We start from the raw sequence: 26,432 nt of genomic DNA on the forward strand, positions 1-26,432 counted from the left end.
CTTGGAGAACTGCTGATCTTCAACCCACCCAGAAAATGCATTACTCAAAACCACTTACCTTGAGAAAATTCTTGACTCGCTCAGGATCATAGCAGTTGCTTTCTCTGCAGATTCTTTCTACTTCTTTGATCTGCCCAGTCTTACAAGCTGCCTGAATATATTTAAAGTGCACATCTGGGTCCTGACTAAAGTTAACAATGGATCCCAGAAAATAAAAGAGACCTTAAAAAAACAAATAATTGAAATTAAGTACAGTGCAGCCTGGAGAATGACAGAACTGAAAAATATTTAAGAAATTAAAGAAGTGTTATGTCAATTATATCTTTAAAAAAAAAAAGTTATACTGAACACTCCCAAATAAAAACTGGTTGCTCAAAAAGCTCAGTAAGAATACTAATTAATCTAGTATCAGTTCAACAAAATGGATTTGCACTTCAACCCCTATAGAACAGATAATTCAATCCACTGTTTTCTAATAGTTGAGAAATAGTTAGGAGGCAGCTACCTAATACCAAATCTAATTATCATACCCTATTCCATATGAGAAATTCTACTTATTTTTCTCCCCAAAACCCCAGCGCATGGTTGTATATCCTAGTTGTAAGTCCTTCTAGTTCTTCTACGTGAGCCCCTGCCACTGCATGGCAACTGACAGATGGGTGGTGTGGTTCTGCGACGAGGAAATGAACCCGGGCCACCAAAGCAGGAGTGCCAAACCTTAACCACTAGATCATCAAGGCGGGCTCTCCATATGAGAAATTTTAAATGAAGTCCCTTATAGCAGCTGTTTTTCCACATGCAGTTAATAGGAAACATACAAAAGTAGTCTGAAAAGAACTTAATGCAGTGCTGTCCAATAGAACTTTCTGCAATGATGAAAATGTTCGATTATCTGCACTGTCCAATACGGTAGCCACTAACCACATACAGCTATTGAGCACTTGAAATATGGCTAGTGTGACTGAAGAACCTAATTTTTAATTGTATTCAATTTTAATTACTTTAAATTTATATAGCTACATGTGGCAAGTGGCTGCTGTACTAAATGAATAATAAAAAGAGTATAAATTTAGTGCATTGTTAACATGCAGAAACTGAGAAAATCAAGAAAACTAGTAGAAATTTCTTACTCTGTCTAGAGCAATACTACAAAAAGAAGGAAGAAAAGGTAACCGAGACCAGAAGTTTAATGAACCTAAGAGCCACACAACAGTGATTACATTAGTACAGCAGTGGTTCTCAACTGGGGGTGATTTTCTTCCCAGGAGACAGTCAGCAATGTCTGGAGACATTTTTGGTGGTCACAACCAGTGGAGCTGATGCTACTGACATCTAGTGAGTAGAAGCCAGGGATCCTGCTGAACATCCCGCATGCACACGACAACTGACCCCATGCCCCCCACCCCCAACAAATTATCTAGCCCAAAATGTTTATAGTGCTGAGGTTGAGAAAACCTGCTGTATAGTGACAAGTCACAAAATGTCTTTGACTACAAACATTTGCCATTCCAAAAGACAGATGATATAAGCATGAAATCTTACTATACTTGATCATTAGTATTTTCATCTTATACGTATGATTAAGCTACTACATATATTTCTATCTTAAAATTCTGCCTTTAATTCACCTATAAAATACCCAAGCAGATAGTCTTGTTCACTGCACACCCCTAGGACTTGAGGTAAAAGACGCCTGACAACATTTATTGAATAAAACTTAAAACTGTCCCATAAAATTAATCTTGTAGAAAGACAGAATTTCCAACAGGCCTATTGTCATAAATACCCCTCTTGCCTATCTTAGGTAATTAAAAACAACTCAAACTCCTAATTACCTTCAAAACTCTTGAAAGATTCAAAAAGTTCAATCAGAGACTGAGTTGACAGTTGTTCGTGATACTTAGAAGCCACTTGAACACAAATCTGCAGATTCTGACGAATATTGGCAGACAGCATGGCCCTGAGGCATTCCAGGGAGTCTTCTACTGATAAGGACCCAAAGTAATTCACTAACCACTAGAGGACAAAACAAATAAGTAAATAAATAAATGGAATAATGTTGAACCTAACGGTGGTATGAAATTACTATCATTCAGTACCACAAACACATTTTCAGTATACCAATTAATCATAACTAACACCATCTGTTGTTAAGTAAGAGATTGAAATACCTCAGGGTTAAGAAGATGGGTATGAACAACCGCACGCTTTATATCATATAAATCAGTGAAGTGTTCTAACGCACGCTGCAGTAGGCCAGCCTTCTCACACAGCTGAGCGATATGAGCCCGGTCATAATGCGTGAACATCTGATTCCCTAGAATAGCATCTGCAACCTATAAAACCACAAATAGAATGAGTTTATTTTACCACCCCATTTATATCAATAAGTCTATATGCAGATTACATATTAAGATTCAATAGTGAATTGATCAAGGACAGAGAGTACAAAGGAATGTTAGCCAAATTTTCTCAAATGAGGAATAGGCATCTAAGAAGCTTCGAATAACTATTAAAACAGTATTGGAAATATGCCTGAAAAGCACGAAAACACATACTTGAGGTGCATGCATAAGGTTCATCTCAAGCAACCGCGTCTGTAAAGGACCTTCAGATGGACGATTATTCTTCAGGGCATCAAGCAAGAACGCAGTACACTGCTGAATTAAATTGTATTCCATAAAGACATCGACAATCTACAAAAAAAAGATTTAAAGGAAACTGTTTTAAGATGTTTAAAAATTGCTTTATGATATTGACAGTATGTAAATGAAAAGAAATTAAACATTATCTTTCTTTACATATAAAAAAATTGCCAGACCAAATCCCAGATTTAAAGAATACTATTTGGACAACATAATTTCACAATTTAGGAATAAATTTTTGTCTTCTGGAGTTACTTTTTGTTCTGGTAAAAACCACCACAAAATATTTTAAAATACTATTTAATAGCAAAATACAATCAAATCAATAGATTTAAAATTTTGATGAACTAATTAAAATATACAAAAGCATAAATATGAAGGAGTCTGTGACTCTGACTTCATACATGCATCTCTTCCTTCTCCCCACACCCAGTGGCAGCAACCAACCTTTGTGTTTTATTATTCCCATATATTTTTCTTATTTTTAATACATATACATCTCTAAACAAGATAGTGTTTGTTTTGCATCTTTTAAAACTGTATATAGATGGTATCTTATTGTCCCCTCTTCTGCAACTTGCTTTTATTGGTAAGACACTTGAGGTTTATCCATGTAGACAGACATAGCTCTAATTTCTACGAATTAAAAAGTTAACCCATTCTTCTCTAAAGTTGTGTAAACTCAGATCCCCCAACCCCATTCTCTATCTAAATCAACTTCTACAGAATACATTTTAATGCCTCTACCTGTGTGATATCAGCAAGAGGTTCTTCATCCTGAACTAACATTTGAGCAAACTGCTGTCCTTGATCCGGACTGATACGCATGACATTTCTCAGCAGAAAGATCCAGTCTGGAGTATATCCAACCTACAAATACACAAAAAATTTAAACCCTGCTGCAAAGTTTCATTTTTATATCATTTAAAGGCTTTTTCTACAATAGAATCTTGCTAATATACAACTATTAGTCAAAGTACAAATTCAGTTTTAACTTAAGATGCTCAATTTGACTTTGGCTTATATTAGGCAAATAGATACCTTGGTCATAACATATTTGAATGAATAGTTGTAAGTTTTTATAATTGGCTTATTCATTTTCAATGAATGACCATTTCAAAAAGTGTATTCTATCAGGTTAAACACGTCCCTGCCCTCTTAAATTCTGATAAGCCATGCAAGAGTAACTGTTTCCATTTTTGAAAAAGTGTAATTCTAAATGTGAGAGCTAAGATAGGGTTTTTATACTTTTCCAAGCAACTCAAAATTTAAGGAAATTCACTATTAAAGTTATTGAGAATTACTATAGGCTAATTGCCCTCTTAATGTTTTAATGAATTTACACTGAGAATTTGGTTCATTGAACTCACTTTTTTAGCATATAAAACAATCTTCTGCACTTGACCTGTTTCTGCAAAGCACTGAATGACTTTATTTGGGACGTTAGCTCTTAGGTACACACTAAGTGCCAATGTAGGGTCCACAGATTTCACAAGGTCACCCAGTTCTTCAGAACATTCCAGCTGTCCAAAGGAAAAAGAGATTGTTTAGTAATCCATGAGCTGTTTTATAAATGAGCAGTTGATACTATTTCTACTATAAATAAAAACTAATATGATAGGCACTTAATTACTCAACTTTCCCAGAATATATTATAAATATGCAGGGGTTGTGGTTAGTAAAGACTCTTGATCTTGTACTCATAGCAATGTCTCATTAGACTTCTCCACAAATCCTATTTAAAAATAAAAACCAGTCCATCAAGACTTCACACTTATAGATATTATCAACTACCTTATTAGGAATAACAGTACTAAAAAGCAGAATCTTGTACTTCTAACTACTAAGAATATTCAGATATCAGACCCACATGGTCCCAATTTTTCAAAAATAATACAACTTTTAATGTAATGTTATCAAATGAAAATTTATATTTAAGGAGCCAGATGAGGCTTACCTTAAGGATCATTATTAAAATTAGGGTATAATCTGTATGTCTGAAGGATCTAAGCTCTATTATCTTCTTGACTTTTGGATTTAAGGTTGTAAAGAAGGACACTAATTTCACACAGGTCATAGGTGGTATACAAGCATCCACCCTCCTCGCTACTATTCAACCTGCCTTAGTGAGCTGCCCAATCTGGAACGCAGCTTCCCTAAAAGAGTTTTGCTTTATATACTAGAGTTGATTTTCTTCTTTTAATCGTTATGTCAGAGAATAGCCCTTATCACTGATATTCAGTACCAAGTAAGAAATTCTATCTGAGTTTATACCTCTGAACTGAACATGCTAATGGAGAGTTGACCAGTGTCCCTTTTATCATTAATGGATTCCATATGACCATTCATAAAAAAAAGGTAATGACACCCAAAAAGCTTTCACACTATTACACAGGTCAACTCAGTTACCTTAGCTATTCCCATCCTCCCTTATCTTAAACACTAGATGGTCTCAAATACTCGCTAGTGTGGCTAGTAACTATTCTTCAGCAGAGACTCTTGTCCAAGCATTCCAACTCTGAAGTACTATTCTCCAGCATCCTATAAAATTGCCAGAAGCTGGGTCAAGAAATAAGGACTTAGAATTAGTAATGTAAAAATATTACCAATATACACTAAAGCTGAAAGGTATAACAACATTAAAAGTTATTCACTACTCAGAGTGCTTTAAACAGTACCACCTCAGTTCTTGACAGCGACATAAGGCATGGCAACTCAATATTGCCACTTTGTGCAGAAAGGCTTTTTACAGTGGTATGAAAGGAATAATAACACTTATAATAGACTGTTTAAATTTGTTAGTTACCTTACAAATAAAAGCAACATTTTCCATAATGTGTTCTAGAAAACATAGTACCATTTATTAGATGCTCTGTGTAAAAAGAAATTATTAAGTACTGAGAGACTATAAAAGGCGTAGAGAAATCCTACAGTAAAGAAAGCTGGTTAACAACATTTTTTAAAGGTTCATATTTACATAAATTTCAAGAAACTGAGTTAAATACCTTTCCATGTAATGCCAATTAACATTCTGTGAAATCACTTTGGGAATCTTTATCACTGCTAATTAGACAGTCCTGCTGTCTTACTGACATATCTATGATCCAACATTTTATATAACACGTTTCCCTTGCATACTCAAACATGGTTACTAACAGCAAATACCACAATTTTGATGATACTTGGGAAGTTCTAAAAGAAAAGATATGATCTTTGTATGGTTGAAACTACTGTGCATATCAAGTGTGGGATGTGGAAGACAGGAAAATATTCTTATGTTCAAATGAATGTTATGTTGACAAATATGAATGCGTACTAAAGTAACTGCCTCACACTAAGCTTTTCCTAAAGCAACAGGATAGCAATTTGCTTCCAGGTTAGTAGTTTTAACCAAGCAAGAATCCTGGATTCCATTTAAGAAAACTAAAGAAAGATATCCTGCCTTGATATGCCATAAATATAAATATTTTGAAAAGGAAATAAGTTAATGCATCTCATGCAATGTCTGTTCTTGTTCTGTTCCTACATGCAATAAATAACGGACGGAGATGTTTTGGTGCAGCCTAGATGTTTTTAACTTGCTACCATGGTATTTAATGCCATCAAAGCAAAAGTATGCTAACAAAAGCTAACGCACCTTATCTTCTTTTAACCATTTCTCCAAAAGCTGTTTCCGCCCTTGCTGAAGTACAGGCCTACACAGTTCTAAGGATTCATATTTGTTTAGCTGGCCCTGGTCCAAAAGGATTCCAAAGTACTGAAGTAGAGGAGAAGTTTGACCTGGCTGGGCTGGGACACTCTGGAACCGACGGATGGTGTCTGGGGTACGAAGGATTCCCTTTAAGAAAATGAAATGTTAAACACTCCTTTTAAAGGTGATCCAACATCACACTAATAACTCTATGGGTCTCTTAGATCAATCTTAAACACATGATTCCATCTACTAACACTAAATTTCAAATCTTCAATATACTGAATAGTAAAGATTCAGTCAACATCTGTTACACCTCTGGTTCAATGTTAAGAGATTATTCAGAATTAGAAATATACCAACCTAATTACAATGCCAATGTATAAGAAAATAAACATAATCATAAAGTAGTTATAGCTAGCCATTATTCCAGGTTAACATTAAGTGCCAATTTCATAATGCTGGTCAGGACATAAAACGTTAATTCAGTCCAACGTAATACAAAGGTGATGAGAATAAATTCAGCTCAATTTCAGACAACTCTTCCTACCATAATTTGAACAGGATCTGTTTAACCTTCAGCTTTTGGAATACACTTGATAGCTATCATTGATGAGGTCAAACAGTATTACAAAGTAAATAACTAAACTTTATTACATTTATGTAATAGATCTACATATCCTTCTAACACTCTGTTTTAAAAATCTAATCAAATCTGGAGCACAGAAAAGTAATTAACCAAATCTAGAGGCACTGATAAGTAACTTATATTCTACTACAGGAAAATGTAACCTAAAAGATTAGATTATATGTGGAAAGCTGGTTCCTCTTCTAACAGTATTAGAAATAGAGCACATTAACATTAATCCAATCACGTCAACTTCATCTTCATAACTATTTACCTTTGGTGCGTTAGCAGCCACCTTTGCTGCCTCTGAGTAATTTCCCTGGGCAAAAAGAGCATTAAATTTCCGGGCAAAGAGTTCTTCAGCACCAGCTAAGTTGTTCCGTACAGCCATTCTCAGAGCCAAATCAGGATTTTGTAGGACATTGGTGATATAAGGAATTATGTTTTCTTCTTCCACACATACTGACAGAACCTACAATTTAAAGATTAATGAACAGCTGCAGTGCATTTATTTGCATATGAATGATACCAAATCTCTTTAGAGCTGACTACTACTGAGTCACAAAGCTAATGAAATTGTTACAGCTGCTTTCCTGTTGTCCAAAAATATATAAATTAAATAAAAAGGACTAAAAAAGAGGCCAGGAGAAGACTAAGGAGTACTAAAGCCATTTGGGGGTTCCTAAAATATGGCCATTCTGTAATATAAATAACTCCCTACTCCATACTGTCCAAACTCTAATTGCTTTGCTACCACTCATTCTTAATATGGTTAATATCAAAGATTAAGGCTCCCATTTAATTGAGCTCTGAAAGACAATTCCATATGGTTTATAGATTCTTGGGGAACACAGTCTTGACACCCTACAGAAAATGACTCTGAAGAAGCTATGAAATCTAAGGGCTGGCCTGGAAGAAGTTTAAGGTATATTCCTTTAACTCTAGTTTTTGTTTTTGTTTTTTTACAACAACTTTTCAGTAATTTTCTTTAATTAAATTTACATTCCTAGAGACCAGATTATATACTCAACGAGGGGAGGGACGACCAAATCCTCATGCACTTAATATAATGCAAGGTATACAGTAGGTGCTTAATATATGTGGCATCAGTAAAGAGCAATTTCTAATTGCTTCTATTTGGAGAATAGTTACCCACCCTCAGTCCTCCTAAAAAGTCATTGCTATAGAATGCTGCCCTCCTTGCCTAAAAGCTGAATTACTATCAATTGCCGTGGGGAAAGGGAGTCCTTCACTATGCATCCGTTCCTCTCCCCAACGCCAGAGCTGGTTATACATCGCAGCTTAAACTACTTACATTACCCACAATAGCACTTCTCAGACTATTATAATTTCTTGTCTAACTGTTTCTTAGTCACTATTCCACATAAAGGACTGTGTGGAATACTATTTAATAATTCATTTAACTGTATTATTAGCACCAGGCAGTGTTTAGCATGAAGTATATGCTTAATATTTGTTAAATAAATGAAAATGGGAAATTTCTGCCCCAAAATCAAGAAGAAACTAATACAATATGAGAACTCTATAATCAAATAGATAGAACAGGCAGGATAGACTGTTATCTATTATTTCTTTTGAAGAAAATGAAGAAATTATAACCTCCAAAATTCTTTCATTTCCACAGGTCAGACCCCCATCCCCAAAGTTTAGGCTATCCTGTATCTGCAAAGTGTCCTTCTACTTCATATTAAAACATATTTTATTTTATTTATTTATTTATTTTGTGTGTGTGAGGAATATCAGCCCTGAGCTAACACCCATCCCAATCCTCCTCCTTTTGCTGAGGAAGACTGGCTCTGAGGTAACATCTGTTGCCAATCCTCCTCCTTTTTTTTGTTTTTCTTCCCTTTTTCTCCCCAAAGCCGCAGTAAATAGTTGTATGTCATAGTTGCACATATTTCTAGTTGCTGTATGTGGGACGCGGCCTCAGCATAGCCGGACAAGTGGTGCGTCGGTGCGCGCCCAGATCCGAACCCGGGCCACCAGTAGCGGAGCGCGCGCACTTGACTGCTAAGCCACGGTGCCCGCCCCTACAACATATTTTAAAGGACGGAATTACTTTATAGTTATTTGCATTCCTGACCCCCACCCTTAATTTAATGCTTATCTCCTAGGAAAAATAAGAAAGAGGAACAGATCCAGTTCCAACTACACTTTCTGAAACTTCCTCCTGATCTCTACCTTAGTCTTCCCCAAACACATCCAGTTTCATCTTTATCCTACTTTTAGACTGTCCTGGCAGATTTCTAGCAACCAGTACTTAAGATCTACAGGGTACAGAGAAGGTTTCCGTATCTTCTAAAGTACTGAGCTCTACCAAGTTCAGAATTTAAGCTAGATACTGGGCCAGCCCCGTGGCTTAGCAGTTAAGTGCGCGCGCTCCGCTGCTGGCGGCCCAGGTTGGGATCCCTGGCGCGCACCGACTCACCGCTTCTCTGGTCATGCAGAGGCCGCGTCCCACATACAGCAACTAGAAGGAGGTGCAACTATGACATACAACTATCTACTGGGTCTTTGGGGAAAAATAAATAAATAAAATAAAAAAAAAAAAAAAGAATTTAAGCTAGATACTGGCAATAATGTCATCTTGATCGCTTTGGTTTTTCAACCAACAGAAACCACACATTCATTCCTTTAGGGCATATGTCCAACTGTAGTTGGCTTTGATCAAAAGAGTAAAGAAAATCCCTGAGGCCTAACGTTACTTTAAATACCCATCTCCTTACTCAAAGCATCTGGCACAGAAATTTGTGGGGGAAGGGCAGGGGAATAATCAATAAGTTCCCAGAATCAGACTTAAGAGTATCAAATATGTATGGTGAAATTATTCAAGATAGTTCAGTTTAAGCCATATCTTACAGTAGCGGAAATAAAAAGGTCTCTGGCTTGACAACTTCATTGATTATTAAATTATCACTAATCTAGTTCACCAAAAGGCCAATTTATTCTTGATTTTTCCAAGAGAGACACATACAACTGAATAAATGAAAGCTGCTGAATTTTTAAAGTTGCTTTTGTGCCAGATACCAACTGATGTAGAAATACAATTAAAGAAAAACCCCTTTCCTAATGAAGAATAGAGACTGAAGCAGTTTAGCAAGCAATTGTAATTCATCGCGGTTAAGCGTTATGGGGAGGGCTACCTAAGTTCTAGGGGCATAAAGCAGAAGCACCTAACCAGGTGTGGAGCTGAGGTAGGGGACGGAGAGGTAGGGAAAGACTCCCTTTCCCCTAGAGTATTTGCCTCTTCATATACGTACTATTTCCTGGAAATTAACAGAAGAAAGGAGGAAAAAACCTATCTACCTCCTTTGCTTACTATTTGGGAAATATACTAATTTAGAGGAAAACTAGTAAAAGGCAAGACCGATAACAGTATTGTTGTTGAAATTTTAACTACTTTTTAGAAAATAAGATAGCTTGGGTTGAAAAACACTAAAATACTAAGAAAATACAGAAAAAAGATCACTTGTTAGGTGGTGTGAAGAGGTCAAATGCGACAAATTCAGAACAGCTAATATTTTCCCTATCTAATTGGGTAACTTTCGAGGTACCCCACAATAGCTACTGTAACGTATCACCTTCCAACATTAAAGAGTTAAGAAAAGAGACATAGGAAGAATTCTTTTCCTTGTCATTGATAATCTTAGAGATCACAGGAAGAAAACCCCTATAAAAAGTATACGGTCTGTCAAATGTGACCCTAATAGTTTCTTTGCATGAAGAGTCACTTCTTTTGATAATAAAGACACATATACACAATCCTAGGTGGCTATATGCCAAACAGTTTCTCTCTCTGAAACAGCATTAAAGAGAGACTTGGTATCATATGCTTCTGTATTTTTAGGTATATATTATTTTGACATCCAAAGTTACTATTTAGTTTTTGGAAAAAAATCTAATGGTAATAAGTGTTATTTTATTTTATTGCTTAATTTAAGTTTCAAGGTTTCCTTACTTGTCCCTTTCTGTTTACTCCAATTATTCCAGCTGTGGCTTCATGAGGTGCAGTAACAAAGATTGTTTCTCCACTGATTCTATTCATGTAGATGCAGGTACCAGTCTCAAGATCATACAGGTGGATATAACCATACTTAGTAATCAAGAATACTACATCATGTTTTTCACTGATCTGTATAAAGAAAATCAACACTTCAGTAAAATAATTAATCTACAAACAGAAAATTTAGTCCAATTTCATTTTAGAGATGGTGAAATTCTAGACCTTTGACAAAAGGCTTATATGAAAAATTAAAAGCTAGTATTTACGGTTTCCTCATTTTTACAGCATATTTAAATATGGGCTATCCCAAGCTCTTACAAAAAACACAAGAATATAAATAAAATGGATAAGACAAAAGAGAAAACATAATTTTGAACTTAGGATAACCCATTTTATGTATTACATGCAAGAGTATTATTTCACAAAGTTTCACTAATAAAATTATTTTTAAATAAAGGGTATTCTTTTAAGGACTACTTAAATTATATTGACTGTGAGTAGTAGCTTTGGATTTTAAGAGGAGAGATTTAAAAAGTCCATCTGTTTTGTTTAAAATACCTGCATTGCAACAGGAAAGTCATTTTGTGCTTCTGGAGGAAAGAAAACATCCACTGCCTTCTTTGGAAAGGGCTGGTTCCCTGTAGGTGGTGTGCCAACTTCAATGATATGTAACTGTTCAAAAGAAAATAAAACTTATATAAACCTAGATCTTTTAGCAATTGATCATAGCAGATTTATTTGTAGCCCCAAGCTATAAACAACCAAAATGTCCTACGACAGGTGAATATTAAATTATGGTACAACCATACCATGGAATACTCTCACAGACGTTATGCTGAGTGAAAAAAATAGCGTCCGTCTAGAAAAGTCACATACCATATGATTCTATTTATACAGCATTCTTGAAGTGACAAAATTACAGAAATGGAGAGTAAATTAGTGGTTGTCAGGGGTTAGAGATGCAGGGGAAGAGGGGAGTGGGTGTGACTATAAAGGTAACATGAGGGAAATCTTTGTGGTGAAGGAATAGTAAGTATGTATCTTTAATCTACTCACGACAAAATGACAGAATTATACAATTGTACCAATGTCAATTTCTAGTTTTTCTACTGTACTATAGCTATATAAGATGTAATCACCATTGGGGGAAACTAGGTAAAGGACACAGGTGATCTCTCTGTACTGTCTTTACAGCTTCCTATGAATGTGTATTATCTGAAGATAAAAACTTTAAAAAGTCTCTTGAATAGCTAAAATAATCACACCTCAATCTACCTTAAATTAAGGACACAGAATAGTAATACACTATCCACAAAGGTGGTTTCTCATGGCCTTCAATTATAACTTAGTATTTCTAAATAGAAACCTAACTTAAGTTGTTAAAGTCTTCTATGCCTGTACACATCTACTCTTACAGAGATGGACAGTATACATCTAAGCTCAGTTGTCTCTCTAATCTCATTTTGGTTTAAAACGTCTGATGCTGCACATCAGCTAGGCAAGCGAAAATAAATAACTTCAATGAAAAAGTATTATATATTTTGCTTAGTCATGTCAGGAATGGACTCAGACAAAAAATAATTCAGTTTCTAAGCTATAAACCATATGACAGCTATAGGGTCTCATCCTTAATTAAGATGACTAGCCATAATGAAAAAATTGTCTTCCTTCAAAAGCCAGGGCAGATGACAAGAGATGAAGTACAGTGTATCAAACAGGCTCAAGAACCTATAAACAGGTTTTCAGATACCATAAAAATGATACTGAAGTTTTTTTTCCAGTAGGACTTTTTAAAAAATGTCTCAGCCTTATGTCTTACGGATATCTAATTTCTAAAACCTATGTGTCTTTTTGTTTAAATTCCATCAATTCAGATCTAAATATCAGTGTTTTCCCTCCTTGTCATATTGAGGTTGGTAGGATTATTCCTTAGTTCAAGGATTCTTACTCTGAAACTTCAGGCAGAATTTTAAGTCTCTGTGAATGTTTCCTCCCTGCCGAGAGGCTATAGATGATCATATTTTAAGCAATCTCTATCTTAATTTTTTTAACTACTTACCACGGAAAAATATTAAGACTTCAGAGACTCTACTCTGGTAGTGAGAACAGTATCAAACTGAGTTCCCAGGAGCAGCAGTGCTAACTGTGGCATCCAGCAGTGCAGTCACAGTAGCAACGGAGTCCTCAGAGTTCTGTGGCAGGGCTTTTGGCTGGGGCCCTGGCTACTGCCCATTCTCCCTTATTCCTCTTCATTTTCCAAGTTTGGTTCTAAACCTTCCTAACTACTGTCAACTATCCATTATCTTTTCACTAAATTTTTATGCTCTAATCAACCAGACCTTGTTTCTGTTGTCTGTAACTAAGAACACTAATATACAAAGTACTTCCATTTGTCCAAGTGATTCCAGTGTACAGCCAGGGTTGAGAAGCTCTGATTAAGGCAATGGTCCACATTCTATCTGTTATCAAGTCACCTAGGGTATTTAAAATGCAGATTATGGGCTCCACTTACTGAATCAGATTCTCTAGATGTAAGGCACACTAATGTACATTTTAGCAACCCTAATGAATCTTATATACAGTAAAGTTGAAAAACATTAAGGCCTTTGGTAAAGGCAATCTAAATAAAGTCTTACTATAGCTTAAATAGCTGATACAAAAAGTTGTTAAAAAACGTTATTCATTTTAGACAAGTATCACAAGAAAACATTATTCATTTTAGACAAGTACCACTAGAAGTAAAATTTAAACAAAGTCACCACAAACCTGAACGCTAAAAACAAATTAACAAGGGAGAAGACTATTTCGAAATTAGATGACTAATTAATAGCAGAAAGACAAAGAGTTCTCACTAAAATAATTTCCAAAGCCAAAACTTACCTTCCCTCCAGCTTGACCCCGTACTGCAAAACAAAATAACGTTGATTCTTCTGCATTTCCTTCCATCTTAAACTGTGCGAAGCTAGCTGCATGTCCTTCAATGGGCTGAGACACTTTCCTATCTACAGAATATAACTGCATAGCTCCAACCACACGGTTTTGCTACAAAGGATCAAAGAGAAAAAGTCTGGGGACCCAATGAACCAATAACTCCCAGATTAATCAACCAATGAAATAATTAAAATGCTTTATTCATCTCTAGCAGGATTTATAATTCCTTGTTATTTAGTCTCTCAAAGTACATTTGATACTTTTTAATTTAAAATTTGGCTCCAAACGTTATCTAAATGAATGTTTAAAATGAGCCTCATATACAACCATCTCTTTACACTGTCTTAAAAAAAAATTAGGAGTTTTTTTACTCCTTTTATCAGAAAGATTTACTCATTCTGCAGTTAATATCCATAATAAATTCCAAACCATTCATACAGGAACTCAATATCCATTCAACCTGCAAGTAAAACTTAAAAACACTTGGAAAGAATACAATCAAACTGTATGTCAGGATAAAGGCATTAAGCCAGCAACCCTTATTTCTTAAAAAAGAAAAAAGAAAGTCTTCCAAAATAAGTCAGATTCAACAGGACTGAATATAGAAGACCTAATTTCAAAATGTGCTGCTGTGCATCCTGGGCACATTAGGTCTCTAGACCTTTTCTTCATTAAAAACTATAAAAATGTTACCTGTGCAGATATGCCAGTCAGAAGTAACCACTTTTGCTTTGCATCTGTACGATAATTGATAATCTGGCACCCTGCAAGGCTAGAATGGCGATCAAACATTTTCACTGGCTGAGACTCTCCTTCCATACTCCAATGATAAACTGCATTATCCGTAACAAGAGCAACCGTATTCAAAGAGATCCATTTCCAGAAGGTGACATCATCAGTCATGGTATGGGCCTTCATTTTACTTTTCATTTCAATGTTAAATATCTGAAGAGTTTTCCCAGCTAAAAACAAAATTAAGAATTTGCATCACTAATAAAGCAAAGTTCAGGATAAATTAATATCTAGCTAGACTAGCTCTGTAACTTCCAAACAAAATGGTTCTATCATGAGACTAATAAACAACTATAGCAGTCACACTGATAGAGCAGCAACCATTGAACAGATAGCTGCGACTCGGCAATCTACATCTACATCTGAAGCAAAAACTATATTACCTCTAATAAAGACATTTTAAACAGAGAGTATAACTTCCACAGAATTCTAAACCTCAACTAAAAAGGAGTCTAAAGAACAGTTTGCTTAATGATGGAAAACAAGGTTGTAACCTTCATACTCGTAATTAAGTATGTTTACATACAAACTAAGTTAGTTGTAGGTACACAGAACAAGGCAAATCTGATACAAAGACATGGGGAAAATGTCTACTTTTTAAAAGGCAGTCATCCCCCTCATCCAATTAAATCTTATGTTAACTGCTTTTCGGAAGAGCATCTACTTTAACTTTGCCTTGTACGAATCGATTTGTTTTAAATTAATAGAGATCAAAGCTCACAGCTATCACTAGGCTATCAAGATTAGTCCTTAGCACATAAGAGAAGTGCATGCTACATTTAATTGGTTTAAGATACAAAGGGAAAGGTAGAGGTGCTGGAGGAAAGGAGAGGGAGACAAAGGAGGACAGTTTCAGATGCTGTTAATACACTGGAGATAAGAACAAAGTTCAAGCTTCATCCAACTAAGACAGCAAACATTTAGTAAAAGAAGGATGAGATTTGCCTTGAGTGTTAAGAGTTCACTGAGTCAGATGCAAAGGCTTGTACTTGTAATTTGAAATTCATCACAGTCAGAAAAGTGATTTGTTTTAAATTAATAGAGATCAAAGCCCGCAGCTATCACTAGGCTATCAAGATTTGTCCTTAGAGACTAAGAGAAACTCCATTCCTGAGCCACAGAGAATCTGGCTCCTGAAGAATAAAAATTGTAAGATAGTACTGGGGGGAAGAGGGGACGGATGGGACGGGACACAAAACATACAGCTTTATACCGTGACCCTTCTTACCACATGTGTGAAAACTTCTTCCATAAAACAAGAATGTTATTCCCATCCCACACAATATGTAAACCACAACCAAACTTGAACAATTGTGAGAGTTACAGTCCTGTTTATAAAAAGAAGCCAAGGGGTTTAAAACTGGCTTCAGACGGAAACACTACTGGGGAATGACTTATTTTCCTCTGTTGCCTTTCCCAACCCCCAGATAATTAGACTTTTATTCTTTTTTACATGAAAGAGTTTGGAGTATATGTATTTGGGGTGGTTTGGGGAGGAGGGCAAGGGATGACAGCTTAACTCCATAGTGTAGACATAGAGGCACAAATCTATATTGCTACTATACAATGCTCTGACAATCTTTTCAATGTATTCTTTTTATAGAACAGGACAATAACTAATACAATCTAATTTAAGATAACTCACCATCTGCACACATAAGAAAGCATTAAGAAATGTGATAAGATAACAATAACATTAAAAATAGAAAAGAATTTTGAGAAAATTAAAATGATGGCCTTTTAAGAGAGGTGTAAGTTGCTAAGCAGTTTAATTTAAATTCTTTGAGGCTGAAGGGAGCTTAATACCTTAAAGTATAAAATATACTGTCTAATGGAAGCAAAAAGCTTACTGCCACAAAGCATGTGGTCCTAGGTGAAAGCTGGAGCATCTTTCCTTGCGATGAGATCAACTCCTATCTTGGACATGTAATAGTGACTTATTTGTTTGAACATGCTTGTCCTCCCCTCCTCCTTTTAATCTCCAACCAGTATAACTACTACATACAAAGTTTAAATCATGTAAAGAAAAGTCTGTTTAAAAACTTCAGCACCTCTAACAACTCACTCGCAAATTTATCAAGAAATTACTAGGCACCTGAACTCTTCCTCCTATCAAGAAGAAAAACAACAAAGCAAAAAATAGGCAATTAAATGCTTTTTTCAGTTGGGGTAGGTGACAAACTGGCTGACTCTAAAATAGGCATTTAAGGATTATTAAGGGTCAATTACATTCTCGGGCCGGCCCCGTGGCTTAGCGGTTAAGTGCGCGCGCTCCACTACCGGCGGCCTGGGTTCGGATCCCGGGCGCACACCGACGCACCGCTTGTCCAGCCACGCTGAGGCCGCGTCCCACATACAGCAACTAGAAGGATGTGCAGCTGTGACATACAACTATCTACTGGGGCTTTGGGGGGAAAATAAATAAAATTATATATAAAAAAAAAAAAGGGTCAATTACATTCTCAACCAAAATTCAAAGGAAACAAATTAATATAGGCCCAGAGACAGTAAGAGGTTCTTCCAACTCTGTTTAGGTAGGAAACAGAGGTTGAAACAGTTACTGATACTGATAGGTTGTACAGTTTCCTACAGTGACAGTTAAAAAGTTAGGTCTAAATAAATTCTAACACCCTTGATTCCAAAGCTTTAATACCCATCTATATGTATACACACTTTTAACAATCAGTGTAAATTTCAAGCCATTTTTAGAATTTGATAATCTAAATGAAACACAACCCTGAAGTATAAAAAAGGCACAGCATGAACACCAAGTTTATCATCATAACAAAATTCTGCAACATTTAGATGCTAATATTAATAAAGTATATTTTATTCCAGAACATGAATCTCTAGTTTCTTACTTCTTCTGTATATGGAATTATGTTTTTAGCAGTCTTATCACACTGTAGGTAGAAAATTTAAATTCATTTAATCTAAAACTTAAAATTTTTCCAAATAGATCTATGATGAGGAAAAAGACATTTCACAGACACATGCCAAGTAAAAGTCGAGATACTTAAAGTCAAATTGAGTAATAGCTTTAACTTTGCAGATCTATTTAGCCAAATTTAATCAACATACCAAAAATGGTAGGTCCTAATTACTGTATCTGAATAAACTATACACAGCAAGAGTTTTAAGAAAAAAACTCCACAATATTTATACCTTTCAGTGCAATTACTTTGCTAGCTGGATTCATGATGGCGCTGTCTGCTGAAATTGGTCTTCGAATTGGATTACTTGGGTCATTCATATCAATGATTACCACCTGGGCCTGCTCTCCTACTTTCTCTCTAATGCAGATGAATTTGTCTGACTCCATAGTTAGGGTACTGAAGCCAATGTTTGCTGGGTTTATACCCAGGTTCTGGAGCTGGAGGAAAAACAAAACAAAATCATTAATAAACCATGTTACAAAGTGAATTAGAGAGACTTGATATTCATATATTGTCATCATTACAAATCCTTATTTAACCATTAATACTTCAAGGTCAACAGTGACAACTCCATTACATTGATTCCAGTGAGGCCATTAATAGCCAAATAATGGACCTTCTGTTCTTCCAACAAATATGGCATTCAGTTCTTTTGTTATAGTTTGTAGTTATAACTAGAGATGTATAACCCTGTGGTTATAACTAAGAGGCAGAACAGACAGACATAAAAGTAAAGGAAAGAGTTACATGTGAGAGCTAGCCTTTATGGTTCAAGGGATTTGAGGTCATTAATGTTTCTCGGTCTAAGATCTTTGAACTATTAAATCTGTCCTCTCTCACCCCCTTTAACATTCAGTAGTTACTTGTTCCCATGCAATGCACTTCAGGAATCTGAAAATCAAGTTACAGCATAAAAAGAGGAAGATTTAAAATTTCATAGAATTCTTGATCCAAAGGAACGTGGACTAGCAAGAGCAGAGAGACAAGTAAACAAAGTTACAATACTTTGCAAAAATTGCCAAGACAAAGATATGCAAGAGGGATCTTGTCAAAGAAGGCCCACAGCTAAGGGAATGTGTTCAAAGGAGGTAGACTACAGAATGCTCACAGAAGGAAAAACAAATGCTAAGGCCCAGAGACATGAAAAGTGTGATCTGCTAAGGAAACTACAAGCACTTTGACTATGAAAGGCTTGCGGAGTGGAGAATTAAGGTTATAAAGTAAGCAAAGGCCAAACTGATAAGCTAAATGTACCCCAGTAAGAATTCTGAATTTATTCTATAGACAAAGCCAGCTACTTAAGGGTTTTAATAGGGAAAATAATGGAATCAGATTTAGTTGGAAGATATTAAATTATGTGCTAAACAAGTAGAGAGGATCTAAAGATGGTTTTGTTATTGGTGCCATGGAGTCAATTCTGACACCTAGTGACCCTGTGTATAACTGAGGAACTTTGCCCAGCACCTTTCAGTGCTCTATCAGACAATATACGCTGCTATTCATAGGGTTTTCATGGCCAATTTTTTCAGAAGTGAGTGGCCAGGTTCTTCTTCCTAGTCTTAGTTTGGAAGCTCTGCTGAAGCCTGTCCCACCATGGGACCATGCTGGTATTTGAAATACCCATGGCATAGCTTTCAGCACCACAGCAACACGCAGCCACCACAGTATGACAACCAACAAATGAATGGTATGGCTCCCTGACTGGGAAACGAACCCACGGGAGTGCTGAATCTTAACCACTAGACCCCCAGGGCTGGCTCCAAAGATGTACCCAAACCAATTAAGTGTAGATCAAAAGTCACTTGTTAGATGGAGATCTCTACCAGAGCGGGTCATTTTTACTCTGGGTGACTAAATGTAGTATAACAGATTAAGTCCCACTAACAGGCTACCTGAAGGCTTTATTAGCCTTGGCCAGGCTACTTTTATTTTTCTTCTTTCCTCCAACGGATAATAAATTCACACAGAACAAAATATATACAAAAATGAGAAAGCACAGAAAAAAAAAATCAAGTCTTCCTCCTGCCCTTGTCCCCCAGATATCCAATTTCTCTCCCCAGAAATCACCACTGTCACTACTCTCTTATGGACTGTCTGAGCCAAGTTAAATGTATTTTATCTAATTTCTTGTGTCAAATTCTTCTGCTAATAGTGCTTAATTATAGCCAGGCCAGGATCTGAATAAGATACAACATAAGATCAAGAGACTACATTTTACTTTCACTTCCCTTTTATATCTCAATGATTGCAGACACAATCAGTTATAAAGTGTAGTTACAATAACTTAGTCACTGAATATCAACGTAAGGAGTAAAGCAATTGTCTAACCATTAATACAAACGTGGTAATAAAGTAGAAGATTAACTAGCTTTACAAGCTCAAGTATATGCTGCAATGCAAGGCAAGTACACAAGCTGTGAGACACGAAACTTATAATGAATTTGGTTACAATAAAGTTTTATGAATTATTAATTTTCATTTCTTCCTGACTTTAACTTTCGTAGTAACTTTTAGTTCCACAAATAATGGAGCAAGGCAAACATAAACAGTCCCCAACAACACGCAAAGGGACTGTGGTTGGACTTCAGGGAGGCCTTATACAAACCAAGCTGTCTGTCTAGTTTCAGGGGAGGGATATAGTTACATCTATTTTTCCGAGTAAATGGTCCTCAGACTTGTAAGTTTAATCAACAGTTACCTTTGCAATAACTGGAGAAAATATTCCAGTGGTTCACAGAGTTTCTAGAACTATATACATAAAAGCAACAAGTTATCTTCTAAACTACTCTGTAAAATAAGAATTCTATGTTTCTAAGTCACTACCAAGCATTCACCTAAGGCAATTCTGAGTTCCTACTATCACAGCTTAAGTCCTACAGTGTCTGAGAAAGAGTAAAAATAGTGTTAGTCAAATAGTAAAATTAAAAGTAAAACAAAGATGCAAACACAAACACAACTAAGTGAACCCACAAATGATTCTAAAAGATTCCTTTTTACCCCTCCACTTCAGAGGCAGGTGCAAGACAACTGTAAGAAAAGAAAACACTATTAGAAAGGCCAGTCAAGAGGAGGAAAAAAAAAAAGCAAAGTCAAGAAACCTGTGTTTCTGACTCCTGGCTAGATCCCCAGATCAAGGCAGTAAGAAAAGCATGCTGTCAACAGTTAGCACTGACCTTCAGCCTCAGGGCTGTTTTATTTGCAGAAAAAGCAAAGATTTGGTTAAAAACAGGTAGGGTTTCTGCACTGCTTGCAATCTATATAATCCTTATACTCTTTTCTATTAAACACATTCTACCAAGAAAGCTACACATATGTATTTTTTATCTTCTCTAACAAGAATGTACTAGTACTATTCAAAATACTCCATGTGAAATAGACATATATCCTTTATTTAAAAAACACAAAATTAAACAAGAGGCAAGTGGCAAACTCTTACCAATTCTACATGTTTCAACATTTGAAAAAGCATACTAAAGTGATGCCCATTTACACAACCAAACAGGAAACTGCTCCTTCCTAAAAAGCCTTCCCCAGTTGTTAGGATAGCTGACAGAACTTCAAGTGATCTATTCCTATCAGTTAACAAAAAGTTACATCTGCTTCCACCTCTTCAAATAAGGTAAGATTTTTTGCCTACTGGTGATACTTTTTAGTGTGAATGCCCAGAGCACTTACTAATTCTTCTCATATTTTCCTAAGATATCTTCAAAAGGGAAACATCCCAAAACACACAGGAATAGGACAAGTCACCATCATTAATCTCAATTCCGGTTTAGGTGCACTCTTAAAATAGGACCATATAAAAGGGTTATCATACTAGATAATTACGTCTAGTAATATTCATAATAGATCAAAACTTTTTAAATGCAATAATGTTTTTAAACATTTTATTTTCATAGCAGCACATACCAACCATAAAAGTAGTCAATTATAAAGGTCTGATGGTATATGAGCTATCTACCACAGAAGATGAATTACAGACTGTGGAACAAACCACTAATAAATTCAGAGGACACATAAGAGTCTAACTTGCAGCTATTTTCAGAGAATACACAATAATATCTGAATTCCAGCCACATTTCTCATCCTCTCAATTGGCAAAATGTTGCTATTGTTGAAGCTGGGGATATTCTATTTTGAGATATGCTTGGAAGTGTATAAGTGTTTAATTTTTAACTTCAAAGAACTTTTATTTTGCTGATATAAAAACTGATAGAGTCAATAAACTTATGTCCAAGAAAAAAGGTTACTTTTTTGAATATTTATTACATGCATATGGCAGGGTATTCCAACTGTACAAAAGAGTATTACTATGAAAAGTCACCTACTCCATGTTTCCAGTAATACCTCCTCACCCCCAGCAACTAGAGACTTTTCCATCTTAGAGATATCCTATGCATATGAAAGTATGTATTTCCATCCTCCCTTTTTAAAAAAAAAAAAAACTAATGGCACATGCACAAAAGCATATAAGTTATCAACTGCTACCTTTTTAAAGAAAATCACCCAAACTCTGTACCTCGTTTGGTTTCCAGACTAGATTTTGGACACTGGTGTGTGCAAGTGGCACTACTTTAGGACTTGACACTTAAGCCTAGTTTAGATTCCAAAAAATAAACAGATTTACTGTTAATCAGTAAACCCAAAACTCTGAAGTGCCCTGGAGTTACATGTTATAAATGATACAAAAATGTTTCCTCTTCTCCCTTCCTCACCCCAATTTGGATTAACAGGCCTTGGGAAAAATGTTAGACAACTACATTTTAGTTTTTGTAGCGAGAAATAGTATTTCAGATTGCCCATAATCTAGAGAACACAGAAGGTTCTTCATTCAAGTAGACAATTACTGTACTAATTTTTAACTTTGGTTATAAAGTACAAGTGCCATCCAGAATTAGTTGGTTCTGTGGATTCCACACAAGAGCCAAAAGGTCTGGGTTTAGTCCAGCTGTGCCACTTAAGTGATCATGGGCAAATTAGTTACCTCTGTGTATCTGTTTCCCCATCTGAAGCATATGAGATGACAGTACCTACCCCAGAGTTGGAGGATTTAATGTAAAGTGCTTAGAACAATGCCTGACACATACTAAAGGTTCAACCAATACTATTAGTACATACAAGACACCAGTATTCAGGCCAGGTCAAGGTTAGTTTTTTTGTATTTGCATTTATTATCTGCCTAATTCAGCTGTCGCAAACTTGGCTGAAACTCTGGGTGTGAATTTCTTTTGACTACTGATAATAGATTAGTGGTTTCTGGGTGCTTAACTTATTCAGACACTGTGAAATGCTTTTTATTGAGAAAAGGAAATTACACTTAAAAACTTCCAATTCTGCTCTTTAATTTGCCTAATTAAAGTGAGGCAGAAACCAGAATCTTCAAAACAATGCAACATGGAACCACATAATATGCTCCTGTTATGTAACCCTATTTTATTTTAATTCCTATTTTTAGAGGCATCATGGAACAGTATTGCTAAGGCTTTCTAACAAACTTGGCAAATATGTCCCCAACACCTTTGCTGAGGGAGCAGGCTGGGAAAGCTAAATGCAAACAGATGGCATAAGGTCAGTATCATCAAGAATTCTCTTTATCCTAAAGAGCTCAAGACTACGCAATAGAAGGTAAAATGGAAAGCAGGCACAGCATTTCTCTCCTCAATGTGCAAAAGAGTTGAGTGCCACCTGGTTCAAAGACATACACACACACCCCCCTATACTACACCTTTCCAAAACCAAAGTTTCCCAATGTTTCCTAATCTGCCCATGCCCCACAATTCCAGGTTAACTTATCCAACTAAACTTTAAGCTCCTCAAGTAAAAGAACTTTCTTAAAGAACCAAAGTCTCTTCCACCTCTGCTCTTCAATATGCGTAACTAAAGTTACACAGGCCAGAATTATCTTACACAGAAGGACAACATTCCTTTCACTATATTTATACTGTTAATTACTTTTCAGGACAATTACAGATTAAAAGAGATTTATGAAATCCAGGAGTCCACACTAATATAAATTAAAAGAAAAAAAAAGTTGTTCTTTACAGAAGAAAGCCAACTTAAAAGTGGCGAAAGACCGATGGAATTTTTAACAAGTCACTATTTTGCAATCATCACAATAATCGATTCAGGCAAGAACCATCAATGGATACTAAAATTAACGGATGAAGATAGTAAAATTAATGGATGAAATTGAATGGATGAAATTTTGAGGAGTAACAGATATTTACACAGTCTCAAAGTATCTCCCCCCGAGATACTTATTACAAAGAGAAAAAGAGATTTACAGTGAAGAAACCTGTCAAGACACAACCTTCATCAAGCCATCAAAGCTAGTATCAACAAACAGACAGCATGTACTTCCTGATGCATACACTACAAAGACACATCGACTCTGTGGTATTCCTGCCAAAAGTATATAACCTAATCTAATCATAAGGACACATCAGATAAATCCAAAATGAGGAAATTCCAAAAAATAAATGATCTGTACTCTTCAAAAATATCTGTCTTGAAATACAAATCGAGTTCAAGATTAAAGAAACCTAAAGAGAAAGGACAACTCAACGCAACTCATGATCCTGGATTTTCTTATGATATAAAGAACATTACTGGCACAAGTGATGAAATCTGAATAGAGCCTGAGATGACAGTATTCTGTCAAAGTCAATGTCCTCATTTTGATAACTGTGGTGTGGCTATTATATGAGACCATTTTTTTACTTTTAGTAAATACACACTAGAGCATGTAGAGGTAAAGAGGTATCATGTCTGCAAATTACTTTCAAACGGTTCAGCAAAAAATTTCTGTACACAGACAAAAGGATAAATCAAGTGTAGTAAAAAATGTTAACTGATGAATCTGGGTAAAGTGTGTATATGGGAATTCTTTGCACTGTTCTTCCAACTTTTCTATAAATCTGAAACTCATTGGGCCGGCCCCGTGGCTTAGCGGTTAAGTGCGCGCGCTCCGCTGCTGGTGGCCCGGGTTCGGATCCTGGGCGCGCACCAACGCACTGCTTCTCCGGCCACGCTGAGGCCACGTCCCACATACGGCAACTAGAAGGATGTGCAGCTATGACATACAACTATCTACTGGGGCTTTAGGGGAACAAAAATAAATAAATAAAATTATTAAAAAAAAAAAAACTGAAACTCATTAAAAATAAAATATTTCTTAAAAAAAACTTGAGACGTAACTGAAAGCAATGTGTAGATCTTGCTTGGATCCTGATTTAAATAAACCAAATAACATTGCAGATCAGAGAAATCTGAACATGGACTGGTTTTTAGATACTGAGAGACTGTTAAATATAAGGAGGTATAATGATATTGTGATTATCAGAAAATTTCCTTATATTCTGAGGATGCATGCTGGAGTATTTAGACGTGAAATGTCATGATAACCTGAATTTCTTTAAAATGTTTAAGTAAAATTAAAAAAAACAAATACAGCAAAATACTATTAAAAATCTAGATGATTGGGTATAGGGCTCTCCCTAGTCTTATGAAGGCTTGCAAATTTTTTTTTTTTTTAAGTTTTAAAAAAAGGATTAATCTCCGCTCTTCTTTAGGTTACAGAACTTGAAAATTAAATTATAAGGATCAAACTTTTATTAGCCAATTTACCTGTAGGGGAGGAAGGAAGAATACAACTTCAAAAGGTAAAGATGCAAATCAAACCAAAGAGGGACATCATTCAGGTGCAAGAGTTTATGCTCTGTAAAGGAGCTGTACCCTGGATATCTATCTGCCCAATCAGACCTGAGAGGTTTGCTGCACTGTCCAATATGGTAGTTACCGGTCAAATGCAGCTATTTGATTTTGTTAAGTAAATAAAATTTAAAATTCTGTTCCTCAGTCACACTAGTCACATGACTACAGTATTGGAAGGCACAGAATATAGAACATTTCCATCACGGCACATTGAGAGCACTGTTTTCAGAAGTTTTTCTTGGGAGTCCACCAAAGAGAAAATTTTAACACTAAACTCTAGCAAAAATGAAGGACAGAGGGTAAAAAGGCACACTCATCTTATACAAGGATTTCAGACAAGACAAGGAGAAGCTTGTCTTGAAAACAGAATTTTCAGGTTTCAGAGTCCAGATTATCTGCAGGAGGCTTGGGGGAAAAAATCTGCAAAGTTCAATGCTAGCAGAAGTGAGAGCCCAAGGATAATCTCCTCAGTCTGGGAGCCTCTTTCCCCTCAAGAAATCACTGAACATTCAAATATAAAGCCTAGGGTTATAAGCAACTGAGAATATAGATGTAATAAGATGCAATTTCTTCAAAGAGTATGAAAAAAGAGGCCTCTGTGCTTGGGAAACTACCACTGCCTCAATTTCTAAGATGTTCATCAATATCATAAAGCTTTTAGGGAAAGAGTAGACATTTATAAGATGAATCCCAATTCCAAAAAATGGTAAGTGTGAAAGAGACTGTATTAAAATCCAAGAAATATGATAAGAAAAATTTTAACTTCAGCAATATTAGATTCAGAAATCTAAATGCTCATCAGTTTTTAACGCTTTAGGCGTTGTTATTCCTAGCTTGGTTTTGAAACTTGATTTGATTGTAAATGTGGCAAACAGAAAAGACAAAGTGTCCATCCTTGCTCCACGGGGAACAAAGCACACTTAGGTACTGCATCAAAGGTTAAAGTGATTTAACCCACCAAGCACTTAAAACAGTGTGCGGGCGCATAAGCACTCAATTTTAGGGATTGCTGTCCTTTTACAGTTATCTAACTCTGAGACTATGGTATCATGACATATACTATTGTAAAACA

The 26,432-nt window shown here is 35.8% G+C and overlaps 1 protein-coding gene across 2 annotated transcripts in view; it reads right to left on the reverse strand.

The window, feature by feature from the left end:
* The window catches only part of CLTC (clathrin heavy chain), a 66,088-nt gene that overhangs the window by 25,791 nt on the left and 13,865 nt on the right, over window positions 1-26,432 (reverse strand). For both annotated transcript variants that reach the window (XM_014790901.2, XM_004434794.3), the window contains exons 2-14: window positions 17,877-18,084; window positions 14,613-14,881; window positions 13,869-14,030; window positions 11,547-11,660; window positions 10,944-11,117; window positions 7,239-7,436; window positions 6,283-6,483; window positions 4,016-4,168; window positions 3,393-3,515; window positions 2,559-2,696; window positions 2,172-2,336; window positions 1,836-2,016; window positions 59-222 (exon numbers count right to left, since the gene is read on the reverse strand). In XM_014790901.2, the coding sequence (XP_014646387.1) occupies window positions 59-222; window positions 1,836-2,016; window positions 2,172-2,336; window positions 2,559-2,696; window positions 3,393-3,515; window positions 4,016-4,168; window positions 6,283-6,483; window positions 7,239-7,436; window positions 10,944-11,117; window positions 11,547-11,660; window positions 13,869-14,030; window positions 14,613-14,881; window positions 17,877-18,084 (2,250 nt within the window). The remainder of the gene's footprint in view (window positions 1-58; window positions 223-1,835; window positions 2,017-2,171; window positions 2,337-2,558; window positions 2,697-3,392; window positions 3,516-4,015; window positions 4,169-6,282; window positions 6,484-7,238; window positions 7,437-10,943; window positions 11,118-11,546; window positions 11,661-13,868; window positions 14,031-14,612; window positions 14,882-17,876; window positions 18,085-26,432) is intronic.

This window comes from Ceratotherium simum, chromosome 16 (assembly GCF_057802395.1).
Source record: "Ceratotherium simum simum isolate JZ-2026a chromosome 16, ASM5780239v1, whole genome shotgun sequence".
NCBI classification, from domain to species: domain Eukaryota; kingdom Metazoa; phylum Chordata; class Mammalia; order Perissodactyla; family Rhinocerotidae; genus Ceratotherium; species Ceratotherium simum.